The sequence below is a fragment of the Rhopalosiphum padi genome, chromosome 4, assembly GCF_020882245.1.
Source record: "Rhopalosiphum padi isolate XX-2018 chromosome 4, ASM2088224v1, whole genome shotgun sequence".
Classification (NCBI taxonomy): domain Eukaryota; kingdom Metazoa; phylum Arthropoda; class Insecta; order Hemiptera; family Aphididae; genus Rhopalosiphum; species Rhopalosiphum padi.
In genome coordinates, this window is record NC_083600.1 from 13,444,019 (window position 1) to 13,459,104 (window position 15,086).

General features: G+C 26.3%; 1 protein-coding gene across 1 annotated transcript in view; it reads left to right on the forward strand.

Moving 5' to 3' along the window:
* The window catches only part of LOC132929144 (protein O-mannosyl-transferase TMTC2-like), a 76,222-nt gene extending 61,742 nt beyond the window's left edge, over positions 1-14,480 (forward strand). Inside the window, exons 9-11 of the mRNA XM_060994269.1 lie at positions 6,486-6,626; positions 9,862-10,125; positions 14,058-14,480. Of these exons, the coding sequence (XP_060850252.1) occupies positions 6,486-6,626; positions 9,862-10,125; positions 14,058-14,228 (576 nt within the window). The 3' untranslated portion in view covers positions 14,229-14,480. The remainder of the gene's footprint in view (positions 1-6,485; positions 6,627-9,861; positions 10,126-14,057) is intronic.
* The last annotated feature ends 606 nt before the right edge of the window (positions 14,481-15,086 follow it).

Sequence of the window (15,086 nt, forward strand, 5' to 3'; positions counted from 1 at the left end):
AATCCATCATATTTTTGACGTATTTCATGATATATATTTAATAATTCAATCCTTTAGATATAAACTGTTTTTATCATATTATTTTAATAAATATAAAAAAAAATTAAATTAAATATAAATTCTGATAAATAAAAATATTCTAGGACATGAAATAATGAATGAAAAGCTATTTTGAATTTAAGGCATTTTAACTTATATAACCTTAAATTTTCAGACTTCAAAAATTTAATTTAAAGTTCAATGTTTTTTCGTATTTTAATAATTCAACAATTGTATTTTATAGTTGTGTAATTAATTTCAAACGATAATATTATGCGCGTCTTATTTCGCATATAAATAACTTGAATTATATTTGGTAGTCTTTCGTGTATATATTATTATTTAACTGTAGCATATATATATATACAAGGAAGGCGTACGCTGCAGTATAAAACGTGCACATTTTATTTAAACAAATTTATCCTATGTATTTTCCGTTGCGTTTGATCTAAATGCATAGAATATATTATATTGTTATTATACCTATAAACATCGCATAGTTTATAGAAATACGTGTTGTTTGTTTTTTTAATTTAATCCACCGATATAGATATTCAAAATTTCTTGAAAGATAAACACTATTATTTGTATTAAAATGTTTAAATAATAATATATAAACATAACTGTGTGTTCGACCAAATAAAAACATATTTTGAGTTTTGACAATCGCCATAATGAAAATGTTCATTCTCGTATTTATCCAAACAATATACTAAAAAGCATATGAAATGTATAAATATACTCAAAACATAAATAAGTAAACACACACTGTACATATACACATAATATATAATATAATATATTTCCTTCTGGTCTTATTTTTTCCGATTTGTACCTAAAAAAAATCATTGGTTAAATTTTTTACCTATACATAAACAACCGACTTTCTAGTGGTACAAATCAATTATAATAAGTCAGTACCTATATTCAGTTGTTCACGGTAAGAAGTACCACTAAATATTTCAATAGGATAATCTTGTATTGAAATGGGATTTGTGGAGAATAAAAATAAATTATCTACCAAAGTACATATTATTTTCAGATAAATTTCAAGTTTTTAACTCTTTCGGCACGCAAACGCGCAATTTAACTTACTTTTTTTAAATGGCAAAATCATTTGTTTTTTACACATTTAGGTAGTTAATTTTAGACTTTTTTTTCTCGTTTTTTCATATGACAAAATTGGCAAATGAAATTGAACGTTGAAATTTAATATTCACGAATAGTCTGATTTTGATCAAATTTTAACTATGTTCAATTCAAACTTGAAAATCGAAATAATATATTCAATATTGTTAAATAATAGATAAAACATAAATAAAAACTCATTTGTTTTCATAATAAATTGAAAGTAGACCAAATAAACGCGTCATATCAATAGAATTTCTATAACGTTTAGAAACATCGAGCCAGAAATGTTGAACAATTTAGGTATTAGGTAATAAGTTCAACATAATAGTTGCAAATAATTAAATCTCAATTCATAGTGTGTACATTTTCATTATTTTCATTACCTTCAATATTTATAGTTAGGTATATCTTATTTTTAATTATTGTTAAATATTAAATGTCTACGTTAAATTTCATTTGCCAATTTTGTAATAAGAAAAATACTTTTTAAACAAAAATAGTTTTAAAAAAAATATTCTAACCAAATTTGTAGAAAAAAAATGGTTTTGCTACTTAAACAAATTTAAGTCTTATTGTGCATACGCGTACTGAAAGGGTTAATAATTTAAAATTTATCTGAAAATAGGTATTTCGGTAGTTATTCCTATTCATTCCGCAAAAACTCCATTTCAATATATAATGGTCATCTAATTGAAATATTTAGTGATACCTCTTAGTGTGAACACTGTGAACACACTGCATGCATGTGGTTCAATACAGTTTATAAATATATTAATATATAATAAATACATAATACTATAATCTGACTTGAGTTATATTATAAATACTGTATTTTATAGTAGTGTATATATTTGCATAATGGTTTCAGGCGTAAATATTATTTATATATGTCTTTAAAATTGCATTATTGGCCTAACAAAAAAAAATATAATACTTATAACTTATAAGTATATATATAATCATATTACCATTATTAAAATAATTATTTATTTGTATATATAAATAATTAAACTCTAATTTTATCTATAAAATGTTCATTAATATGAACATAGTATAGTAGTGTCACGTTTTATAACTTTATAAAATTGATATTAAACGAAATATATTTCATATCATATTTTAAATGACATAATACCATTATAATTTTTGTTAAATATAAAATCTCACATTTTAATACATAAGGGAAATAATAAATAATTATGTAAACGTAAAACAATTAACCGTTAATTAATTTCAAATGTATGGTCGCATCTCCATTTCTGTTGGTTAGTGTATTTCTAAATTGTCATTCATTCCTGGACAAAATGCGATATATTATAATATAATTCTTAATTTTACCTGTCGATTTTCAGAACAATTGAAATCCAATTATTTTTTAAATTATTAACGCTGAAATAATAATATATATGATAAACATATACATAATATAGTTTATATAACAAGGACGACTACAGCAGTCGTGATAAATGGTTTAAAATACCCAGCTATTTTATAGCAATTAACTAATTTATTGTAGGTACCTAAAGTTAATTTTAAAAGTTAACGATTGCATAAGCCAATTAATTATACTTAAAATTACGTGCCAAGTATGCTATTTCTCGTGTAAGTTAAATAAAAAAATAATAATAATCTTGCACATGGTTGTGTTTTTAAATGTGTAACCCTAGTTATAATGAAAACACTAATTATAGTTGATGTTTGAATTTTAGGTTATATGCATTTATTCGCTTTAGAACACTTGAAATGCTTTATAAATTGTAATTATCAAATAATAATAATAATATATGTACCTACATGTTTACTATGTCCTGTTACTGTAGAATCCAAAATTCATAAATATTTATTATTATCTTGGTTAATATTAATAGAACATAATTGGATTAAACTAAAAACGTGAAGTTATGTAAATATAAAGAAATATTACACGATGATCATTGTAAAAATAAATTGTTTTATTATAACGATAGACGAAAAAAATCGAACATATATAAGAAAATATAATATAATATTTAATATTATAGGCAATAAGAATATTGTCACTTTTTCAGGTGTAACTATATTGACTATTTTTAACGTTTTCATACGCCGTAAAACGAAATAAAAAACTACTTGCCCTTCTTTCTCGTTTGAAACGTTTTCAAAAGAAAAAAAGACTAAAAGAAAAAAAACTATATGAAAATATTATGTCGGAAAACAACTGCTTGGAATCAAATTAATTAAATATAATACAAAAGCGAATCTATTGTCTGTTTCCTCTTTGGGACCGGAAAACCAACTTGCAGTTTCGATTCTTTCAAAACGCGTATTTTAATGGCACCTACTATATGTACAGTGGCCTCGCGTTTTGTTCAGGCACTGCTGCAGGAAGGGGCGTCGCGTCTTTTTGTCTTTCACGGAATATTTCTGCCTCTTAAACGTTGTTGTTATTAATAATTAGAAAGAAAAAAAGAAGACGAATACGAGACTTGTCTCCGTCGTAGTCGCCCGCACAGCACGGTTTTTGGATATAACAATGACCTGAGGAATTTTTTTCTTTAATAAAGACGACTAACAAAAGCTGCAAGTTACAGCAATTAATCAAAATATTTTTCCCCGCCCCACTGGTTTTTTTTTTTTTTTTGTAAAACAAGGCCAAGTGGATGTTGAGTGCGACGTCAAGTTTTCACACAACAGTCGTCTCAAAAGTTCACTCTAAAAACAATACCTATCCGGCAAGTGTTTTTGTATTTTATATTTTTTATTTTCTATTCTGCAGGCCCGCTCTTTTTTCTCTCTGGTACTTTAGCTAGATCAAAACTTGTACTCGAGTAGCTCCCGACTTATATATTGTACGCGAGTATGTGCAAAACAATGACCGACCGGTAATGGTGCAAAAAACAATGTTTCTCGCGTATAGGTACGTGTTAAAATTCTTTTGAAAATTCAAAACTGAAACCTTCCAAACGTGCTTTTTTCATAATGTCGTGTGTACAAGAATAGCCGTTGTACACACGTATTGTTCTTCGCCGTGGCAGTATAGAAAAACCCATTACCTTGACGAGCGTGCTTTGAAAATGTAAATTTTTTTATAAGTTGAATACGCTATAACATATATTATAGTTGTATGTATTTCCTATTTAGGCAGTATATACATGCTTGCACTTAAATTCGTGGAAGTTAAGTCATAATTAAATACGTTTACTTTACATTGTATTCGGTTACAAATGTTACAATACAATACTTCAGCTATAATATGCGTGTTGACCCATGTAATAATTATATTGTTAGTTACTATAATCATCCATTCAACTATAAAAGGCTGTACAAATATCATTTAAATAGTAGAATTATTATAATACAAAATAGTATGATAATATATCATGATACCGTATTCAACATAAAATATTAAAAAATACATATATTAGGTATATACTTGATATTTATTTTAAAAAAATGTAATAACTAATGTCAATCGTACGTACTCATTAAATTTGTTATGTGATGATTTGTATTTAAAGTCTTAAGTGATTAGTTTTATTATATCATATATTTTAAATCATTTGTTCATTTGTCTTTAAATTACCTATTTAAATATTTAAGGATAATACATTTATAAAATTAAAATAATTATATTTTATTTTATATTATTTTATTATTGAATAACATAATAATATAGAATTATTATGTAAGTATACTCTATAGTCTATACCGTATAATGTTTAACACTTATGTGAATTATGCCTATTGGTTATAGTTATTACTTATAACCTATCTCTTTTTATACCTAAAATGTCACAATATTAACCTTTTTCCTAATGGGATGATCAATTAGTAATTACTTATTATTATTAAAAACCATCATCATTAGACTGTATCAAATTGAAATATAGGACAGATATATAATATTATGTCAAAATTATAGAAACGTCAATTATTAAAGTAATTACTTATCGGAGTGACTGGGATATATTATTATAAATAGTTACTACCTTACAAGAAGAGAGAAAATACGTCAATAACAGTCAGTTTGTTTAGTTTACTATATTATCATTGGTGACATTATTTAAGTTGAAAGTTGAAACTAAGTACATTTCACATCTATATATTTTTTTAATTAATTTTATTTTTGTAAAAGGTTGAACGCTATATTATATGTAAATTGTGTTTGTGTATATAATATATATTATACATAATCTTCATTTTACGTATAAATATATATATATATATATATATATATATTTAAATTAATTATTTTTTAAAAGGCTTAAGGTGATAGGTATTCATTTTATTTAAATAGTAATGTAAGGTACGTGGTTTTTTTTCTCGGAAAAATATTATGAATCCATTCGAATGATATCGAACATTAACAGAATGATAAGCTTTTTACAAATAATTATTATAATAATAAAAACAACGTTCAAATGAATATAAAAAGGAAACAATTACATACCTACTGAAATTTACAAAACAATTAAAAACATGTAAAACGCGGTAGCATTCCGCTATATAAAATAATATTATATGATGTATAGTAATTTATTTTTAGTTTTCATAACATGGTTTAAAATCATTTTATATTATAACTGTGTAACTGACAACTTATTATAATTGTACATAATATAAAACACAACTACCAATAATCATTCAATATATAAATTGGTTTCAACAATATTAAAACATACAAATAAGAACTTTTAAATTTCATGAAAGTATGTATATAATTCCTATTATTGAGCATGTAAGATATTATAAAAAATTTAAATTTTAAAATCCATTACCCGAGTCTAATTATAAATCTATAAATTATAATATATATAACATTTATTGAGTGTATAATATTATATATGTATAATATTATTTCATTCAAAAATCAATATATTGTTTAAGTATTTGGTAAAGCTTGTTTGTGCGATTATTAATAGACTGCATTCGTAGAATGTTATAATTAATGTATATACATTATTATAATAGGTATATAATATAGATCTTAGTATGCAATTTTAACATTATTCAATTATTGATTACATTATTTATTTAATACACTGTACACGGACTACAGGACACCTATACAAATTATTACAAATTATATATCTATCATTCCATAATAACATCGATGCATACGTTATATATTATACTGCGTCAACGATAAACCATATTCAACGCGTATAAATAATAATTTATAGTGTACATATACTTGAATGGTTTCTAAAGTTATAATATATAATACACGGTGCAATAACCTTTGACTAATACTTTTACGTCTCTATCTATTGTCATCGCCGCAGTTTATATACATATATATTACACAGAAGTAAATCGATGATCTCTGTTTTCAGGCAATGCTGTACGCCTTGGCAAACTCGCTCTCGGCGCTTGGCAGAGACGCGGAAGCCGAGCTCTACTACAGACAGCTGCTTCGGGTCAACCCAACAGATGTGTCCGCCTTCCTGACGTACGGCGATCTCTTGGCCAAAAACGTAATTGCTCTGGGTTTTTTTTCCACACACACTCATAATATGTGATTTAATACTCGAAATATATGAGGTGTATAGTGAGGGGAAGGTTTTCTACTCGGTATTATATATATATATATATATATATATATATTATATTCCAATACGGCGGTATGCCAATATGTATAGAGGTACTTGGAGAATCATTCGATTTATTAACTCTGCCTCCCTCCTTCCGCGGATCAAATCTCACCGACGTGTATTCGTTTAATTGGTTTCTTGCCGTATTTCACCACCATATATGTATAGGTATATTATAGTATAAAAATAAACTTTCAAGACGTCTCAAATACTATATCTTCTGCGTTAAATTGAAACGACTTCGCACTCAGAATGTGCGAAATATTTTAACAAGTTTAGACTCGATGTTACAAGTTTAAACTCGTCTTACAACCATCGGTTATCACTCGACTGACATTTTTTTATCCCATATGTGTGTCATAAAATATAATATGCTCAGCGTAACCATTTCTTATCGGAAAACAATAGATAATTATTTTTTAAGAACACTCATATTCTCAAAAATTATTAATGTTTTTTTACAATTATGTCAACATAACTAATTTGTCATTACAAATCAACATTTTCGAGAAAATAATTTTCGTTTTTTTAAATGACAATATTATTAAGTAAGTCATATGAACGATAGATAAGTATGTATCACATTATATCACATTATATGGCATACACATTATTATAACTTAGAACGGTATCCATATAATTCGCTCGTTTATATGTTATAGGTATTCATTATTAATCCTTTTTCAAACGATTTGTGTTGTTTACGCCATTGTTGAGCCTCTGTGACGGGAATACAATATAAAATCTCCTGCAGACGAGCCGATATTGTTCTTTAGTTCTTATATATAACATAATGTATTAATTTATATTGTGTACTTATTATGTGTATAATGTATATAGTACATTATAATATTATATTGTAATGCGTGCAAATACAATACGCGTATAGATTATAGACTTCGCCCGACTTCTCGACTATATAATAATAATAATAATGATAATGTTGGCTCTCTGGTCCCTGGCTAGTCCCTGCAGCAGCGGTAAATACGAAATTTATTTACGCGTGCTCGGTGTATACTCGGTGTAAGCCGATTATACCACCGGTGTGTAATGGTTTTAATTAAATTCAACGCCGTCATCGATTTTGCTTTTACATTATACGCACGTATATATAATATAATAATACATCGTATGTATACAAAACTATATATCATACATATAAACGACGTGATATAGTATACCTATATATTATTAATAATAATATAATATATATTATGTGTCTAAGGTATACCTACACGGAGACTGCGGAAATAAGGAATACTATCATTATTATTATATAATGTTCTTAATTGCTTATGCTGAGTTGTAGTTGAAGTTAGAAAAAGACACTAAAAAATGTCTTTTTTAAATATTCATAATTATTAATACCTATACCATGGCTTATATTGTCATCATATTTATAGCTATATATATTGTATATACATGAATATGATATACTTTTGTCGTAATAATCTGACATTACATAGGAACTTAAGCACTTATATATATTTATATACTAAACGAGGAGAACAATATATCACCACGTTCTATGATATTTATTATTTGTAATACGACAAAAATAATAATTAATTTATAGATGAACGAAAAATATTGAAATATACATTTAAAACTATAACACGATTATTGCGAGTTTATTCCATAAAATCGTGCATTTTAATTTGATACCAACATTTATACGAATTCTCTAACTATATTTTTTTTAAATAATGATTCAAGAAGCTTATTTACTAAGAGTATGAAAGCAGTTTTAACAAGTAGAAAATATATAAAATAAAAATGCGTAATCGTTATGAAAAATCCTGTTACAAAAAAGGAAAAATTAGAGAATTAAAGGATTAGGAGCTTAATTGAATTTTAATTATAAATTAAAATTTATAAAATTTATTACATTTGTACCTACGCATAAAATAGGAAAAATTAACTTGGAAAACATAGCTTAAAACAACACGTTTTGAATAAATTAATGTCACTGCCTCTTTCCTTCACGTCATTCAGTAATTTGTTTATTTAAATCAATAATCGGTCTAAATTGTATATTTATTTATTTTTAATAAAAAAAAAAAAAAAAATCATAACCAAAAAAAGCAGCACGTTTCGTTTTGTATACACCATTTACACATAGTCGCGTTGTTAAGGGCGACGAGCGTCATACTTTAGCTACATTCAGACTCACTGCAGTATGGTATAGGGTAGGTCGGGTAGTCACGATTGTGTTTGCCAAATATTGCGTATAGTTTGTTTTCCTTCGTCGTCATTAGACATAATTAGTATTATTTTAGTGTTACTCTATTTCTACGACAGCGACAGCATGTAAATATTTTTATAGCGTTATAAATTTATAATATATTACTATATTTATATTTTTTTATATTATATGTATACCTCCATTATAGTATTCGGTATACATCTCAATTTTACCAAACTGATGATTTTTTTTTTATATAATTTAGAAAAGAATCACCGTAGAAATTTTAGATTTTCAACATATACTAATATTATCATTCTAAAAAATAGTTTTTATTATTTCTATTTTTTTTTTTGAAGATAATATTAAGATTCTTAATAAGCAAAAATACTGAATACTTTTAAATGTTTCAAGTACTAGACGCCTCCATATTTTTTTGTCCACCTTAATGATTGATGGGTACTATATATAGTTTGAAAGTCTAGGATAGATATATCTAAACCTCTTCCAGAATTGATAAGTAGATATCGCTGAAAATTTCGCAAATGTATTTACAGATCATTTCCGTGTTTGGCGTTATCGATATTATTGTACATCCTAGTTTCACAGCTAAAATTTAAAAAAAAAAACAAAAATATTTTAGAATTATCAGAATAATTCATGTATTCTAACACGAATGATTTATATCAATATAATATATAACTTATTATAAATTAATTCACAAAAAATATAATTACTATAATTTATTTTTTATCATTGGTTTTTATATAGGTATTAAAAACCTTTAAAATTAAAATCGATAATAATTACTACGAAAAATATATTATTCTGAAAAATAATAGACAACGTTAAAATTTAAATCCCAACCTAGTTCGTACATTATTATATAATATTATAATGTAATAGTGTTTTGACGTTTTTTCCGTATGACAGAGGTCGAGAGTGTCCGAGGCGGAAGAATGGTATGGCAAAGCACACAGGACAGCGCCGGACGACCCAGTGGTACGGACTAGGTACGCTGATTTCCTGTCTTCCATGGGCAGGTTAGACGATGCGGTGGATCAGTACGAGGCGGCCGCGGCGCTGGCATCCGATGACCACGAGATCGTGGTCAAGACAGCCACGACGCTACGCAAAGCTGGCCGAACGTTTGACTCGGAGAAGTACTACAGGTGGGCCGTACGACTTTACCCTCAGGTAAGTTCATATTCAGCAGATACGTTTAAATTTTTAGTTTCTATCATTTTTTAACACTTTTTTAAATGAATTATACTATTATATTGTACTATAGTATATATGTAATATATTACATAATAAATAATTATTTACATAAATAATTTAAAGAAACACACAATATCCACACATAATATACGGTAGTACTCATGTATACCCTGAAGTTGTAAAACTTGTGTTTAGTGTTTTTGTACCCCATTCGTATATATTACAAAAATATTTCGGTTTTAATTCTGATAATTTTTTTTTCAATTTTGTCTCTTGTAATAAATAGAAGGTACCTTTATTATAAAACAACAGAATCAGTGCATTTTTGATATTTGACCGTTGAATTCTGAAACATATTATACCACTATAATAAGGGTTATTTTCTATACCAACCAATATAGTGCTCTTGTTTTAGATCAAAAAATACCTCGACGGTCAGACATAAAAAATATCATTTTTCATTTTTATAATAGGTATTTTTCGTCTAAAACCCGATTCAAAGCCCCAGAGGGTTCAATAATTCTTAAAACGACAGCAATAACGTACGTTTTGTAGTGGTATGAGCACTATGAGCTAACGTTTTAGGCTATTTGATTCCGTATATAGTTCGTAAAAAGTCACACCGTTTTTATATCATAATATAATTAAACTTTAATTTTCGTTAATAAAAACTTTTATTCATCTAAAATATAATATTATAAATTTTTAGATTATACGTTCTTACGGTAAACAAACACAAAAATTGTATAATTACTGATAAAGAAAGTTGAATTATTTGCCACGACGGATTGTCAATACATACCAGAAAAAAATGAATGAAAACTTTATCCAATAATCATATATATATGTATATATTGTCTCCCCATTCGGACTCGAACTGCGTGATATTGACATTTTTCAAGCTCCGCCGAATTTTAATGGGAAAATTCGATTCCGGTATCGCTAACGGGTGATATATATTGTAGGGTCGGCGCAAGCAGCTAGTATTCTATAATACACTTTGAATACAACGCAACTTACGCACACGTAAAAGATTCGAATTATTTAAGGGATTATTTTATTATTATTAATTTAAAATATTATATATCTATAAACGATTATATAGGTAAAAAAAAAATCATATCCTCGTCGAAATCATATCAAAAAAAAAATAAGTCAAGTCGGCTTTCATTCTTATCGACATATATAATATTATGCAGGTATTATTACCATAAGATATTTGTACTCCCAATTAATATATAATAATTGTGGAGGGGGCGATATAATAAATATCCTAGGAAATTTTTATCTTTTATACAATTTAACCTATATAAATCATATTTTCCTAGTAATATGATTTGTTTATTACACTAAGTATTAGTTTTAATAAATTTTGTAGTCTCAAGTGTTTCGTTTCGGATGAAACTTGTTCAAATACTCTTCTAAGTGTCACCACGTCGCCTGATTTTTCATTTTTTTTTTTGTCTGAGGGAGAGAGAGGGTGGTTTATATTTAAAGGTTACGATTTTTTTTCACAATGTTGTACCAAATGAGCCTACGAGTAAATCACTTTTATTATTTCCAATTTAATTTTGTTTGTCATTTAAATTATAAATATCATAAATTAAGTTAAAATAGTTAAATTATAAAAATTTATAATAAATTATATACATATACTCGATTATATTACATGGCTAGGCTTTAAATAGTTTAATTATAATAAAAAAAAAGTTAAAAAACCAATGTATACCTATACAAATCGATTATTTAACACACGAGCGAAGCCGGGTTATTCAGCTAGTGCTATGTATAATAATTATATGCTTAGTCTTTACCAAAAAAAAAACAATTTTTATTCCAATATGAATAATATGATGGATGTGTGGAACTGGTGACACATACGTAAAATTTGACAAATTTAAATAGCAATATATCCTTATAAAGTAATGTCACAGCAGTTGATCCGTATGTATTCTACTGTTGAATTTCCATAATGTATATCTTCTTTTATATTTATCTAATGATTATATTCATCTATAATAATCTAATAAAAGTATATTATTAAACAATATAATTGACCAAAATAATTAGATGAAACAGACGTAATAGTGAAAAGCTGAGATGTCGGATTAAAAGAATTTGATTAAAAATATAATATTATAAAGTTGAAAGTTTATTTATTTACAATCTAAAGAATTATGTATCATAAATCATAATACATCAGTCCTATCATATTATACAATATATAATATTAAATATTAAATTGCTCTCCATCCTCTGCGCCTGGTCTCACCCACGCGTGAATATAAAATACATAAATATAATAACTACCTATAATATCATAAATAATAAATAACTCGATGTTCGTTAAAGTAGTGGATATGAATCCACTTAACTCGTGGAAACAGCATTAAACCACGCGCATAAATAGAGCTCACCGCAGTGTGGTGGTTCGGAAAACGCGCGATTTAACACGATTAAAATGTATATGATAATATAATATTTGATTAGCTTACGGAAGAATAAACGGTGCTATGCCTAATCGTTATGCGAATAAAAAATAATTTAATAATAGTTGATACTATACAATATTAAAAACCTTTTCTGAGTGAAAAGACAGATGATTTGATTCGTTTAATATAATATGAATATTAAATTATTTAAAAATATATTATAATAATTAGGTTTCTATTTTTTTTACGATGAGTAAATATATACAATATACATAATAATTTATCTATATAAGTTATAAAACATTTTTATTATTTTGTTACTGATCATTCAACAGGTGCCTTAGAGTACTATATAATAAATAATAATAGATACATATTACATACAATCGAAAGTATTTTTGTATGCCATGGCTTACGGTAAAGTAAATTTTATGTGATTTAGCGACTAAATTCCTTTGGACATTATCGATTTCAAAGTATAATATATTATATTTATACCTATAGGTTTAATTATATTAACAGAAAACTTAGAGAAATATGCATGTTCAATTCACTGCCTTTTAAAAAATTAAATGTGTTTTTTCATATTTATAATTGTATTTTTATAAAATGTTTGGTACCTGCCAACTTGGCCTGAAATAGTAATTGAATATCTGACCAGTCGCGCTAATTCTGAGCAGAACGATGAATGTATTGATTTTACAGTGTGTAATTTTTTTTTATGTGCTAATAGAAAAAAAAATGCTTTGATTTTCAATTTCAATATTGTTTCTGGCAGGAATGTTAATCTAATTAGTACTTTTGGGAGGTCAAAATTAGAAATAATTTGTTTAATAATTGGGAAAACGAACATTTTTACTCTAAACTAGTTTTTACAAAATAAATTTGCTTAATTTATTGCAATTCAAAAATGAATAATTGTAACAAAAATTGTTATAACTGCCGTTAAAAAATATTAAACATAATCATAATTTTTTTGAAACATTATGTTAAAATTCGTCAATTTTACATACAAATTTCAAATTATTTTGTAGTTAAAAATGTATGAATGAACATAAATAGAACATTTTTCATAAGTAGTTTAAACTGAAACTAAAAATATATATAAATATATAATTTTTTCTTTAGACATTTTAAGTTCTAAATTGGAATACGAAAACCGAATATTTAAACGAAAAATAACTATTTTAATTATCTTATTGTAATTTTAAAATAGTATTCATGAGACATAGGTACTTGAAATTGTTTACGTATATTATTAATTATTATATTTAATAAACAATAATAATATTTTAAAAGGCAATGCTTATTGTTGTATTTTTGTTAAATATTATTTCCTTATTCTGAGTATCTATATTTTATAAATTTTTAGTGCATTAAAATAAATTAAAATCTTTAGTTTTAATATTATACCGTTGGTGATTATCATCAGCGACACAAACGACACAAATATTATATCGTATATGTTTTCCGCAGGACGCGGCAAGCCACAGCAACCTGGGAGCTATACTTCACATCAACAATAAATTAGACGAGGCAGAACGTTCGTACAAGAACGCGTTACGACTGCAGCCGGACGATGCAACCACGTTGGCAAATCTTCGGAAACTCAGAAACGTCCATCACCATCGGCACACGGTCAAATGAACGATATCCGCGATCTGTCAAATTATATAGGTTCATCCACGCGATCATTGTATCGTCGTGACTTTCCTACAAAATATAAAATTATATTATATTCATTTCGTTCTTTTCCATTGAATACTAAACTTATGCTTTTTTTGTATTCTTTTGTTTTGTAACAATATTTTATGATGTTAAGTCTTTCTTTACGTTTTTTTTTTTCCAAAACAATACTCGTTGATATTATTACAATATTATATATATATATATATATATATATTGAATTTTGTGTATTGACGTTGCGTTGCTTTATATACTGTATTATTGTGATCCGAATTGCTCATTTCCTATCCTCCAAGATTACAACGTATACGTTTACCAGCCCAAAAAATGAGTGCAAGGCTTTTCATATTACGTCAATAATTCTCGGTAGTATAATACGGATGTTTGTTCATCTTTTTAATTTCTTAATATTATGTAGCTTCCCACATATATAAATCTAATATACCTAATTATAATATTATATTCAATATACTCAAAATCAATATTATAACTCGGAAGTAAGTCGGTGATACATCGAGATTATCTTAAGTCCTTAATATCACCCAATACCTACAACAAAAACCTAATATTTTTCATACTTTCGCATAAACACATTAAGTAGCTATAATAGCTAGGTATATAGAATTATTTAGACCTATCCTAAGTATATTATATTTATTGCTCTCTCCTGCGTAGTTTTTTAAACTTGAACACGAACGTGACTTTTCCGGCTAAATTATGCGTATTATCATTGTTATTATATTAAATATATTCGCGTCACTAGGTATATTATTTACATTTAACTTGAATGATTTAAATATGTATTTAACATTACAGTCA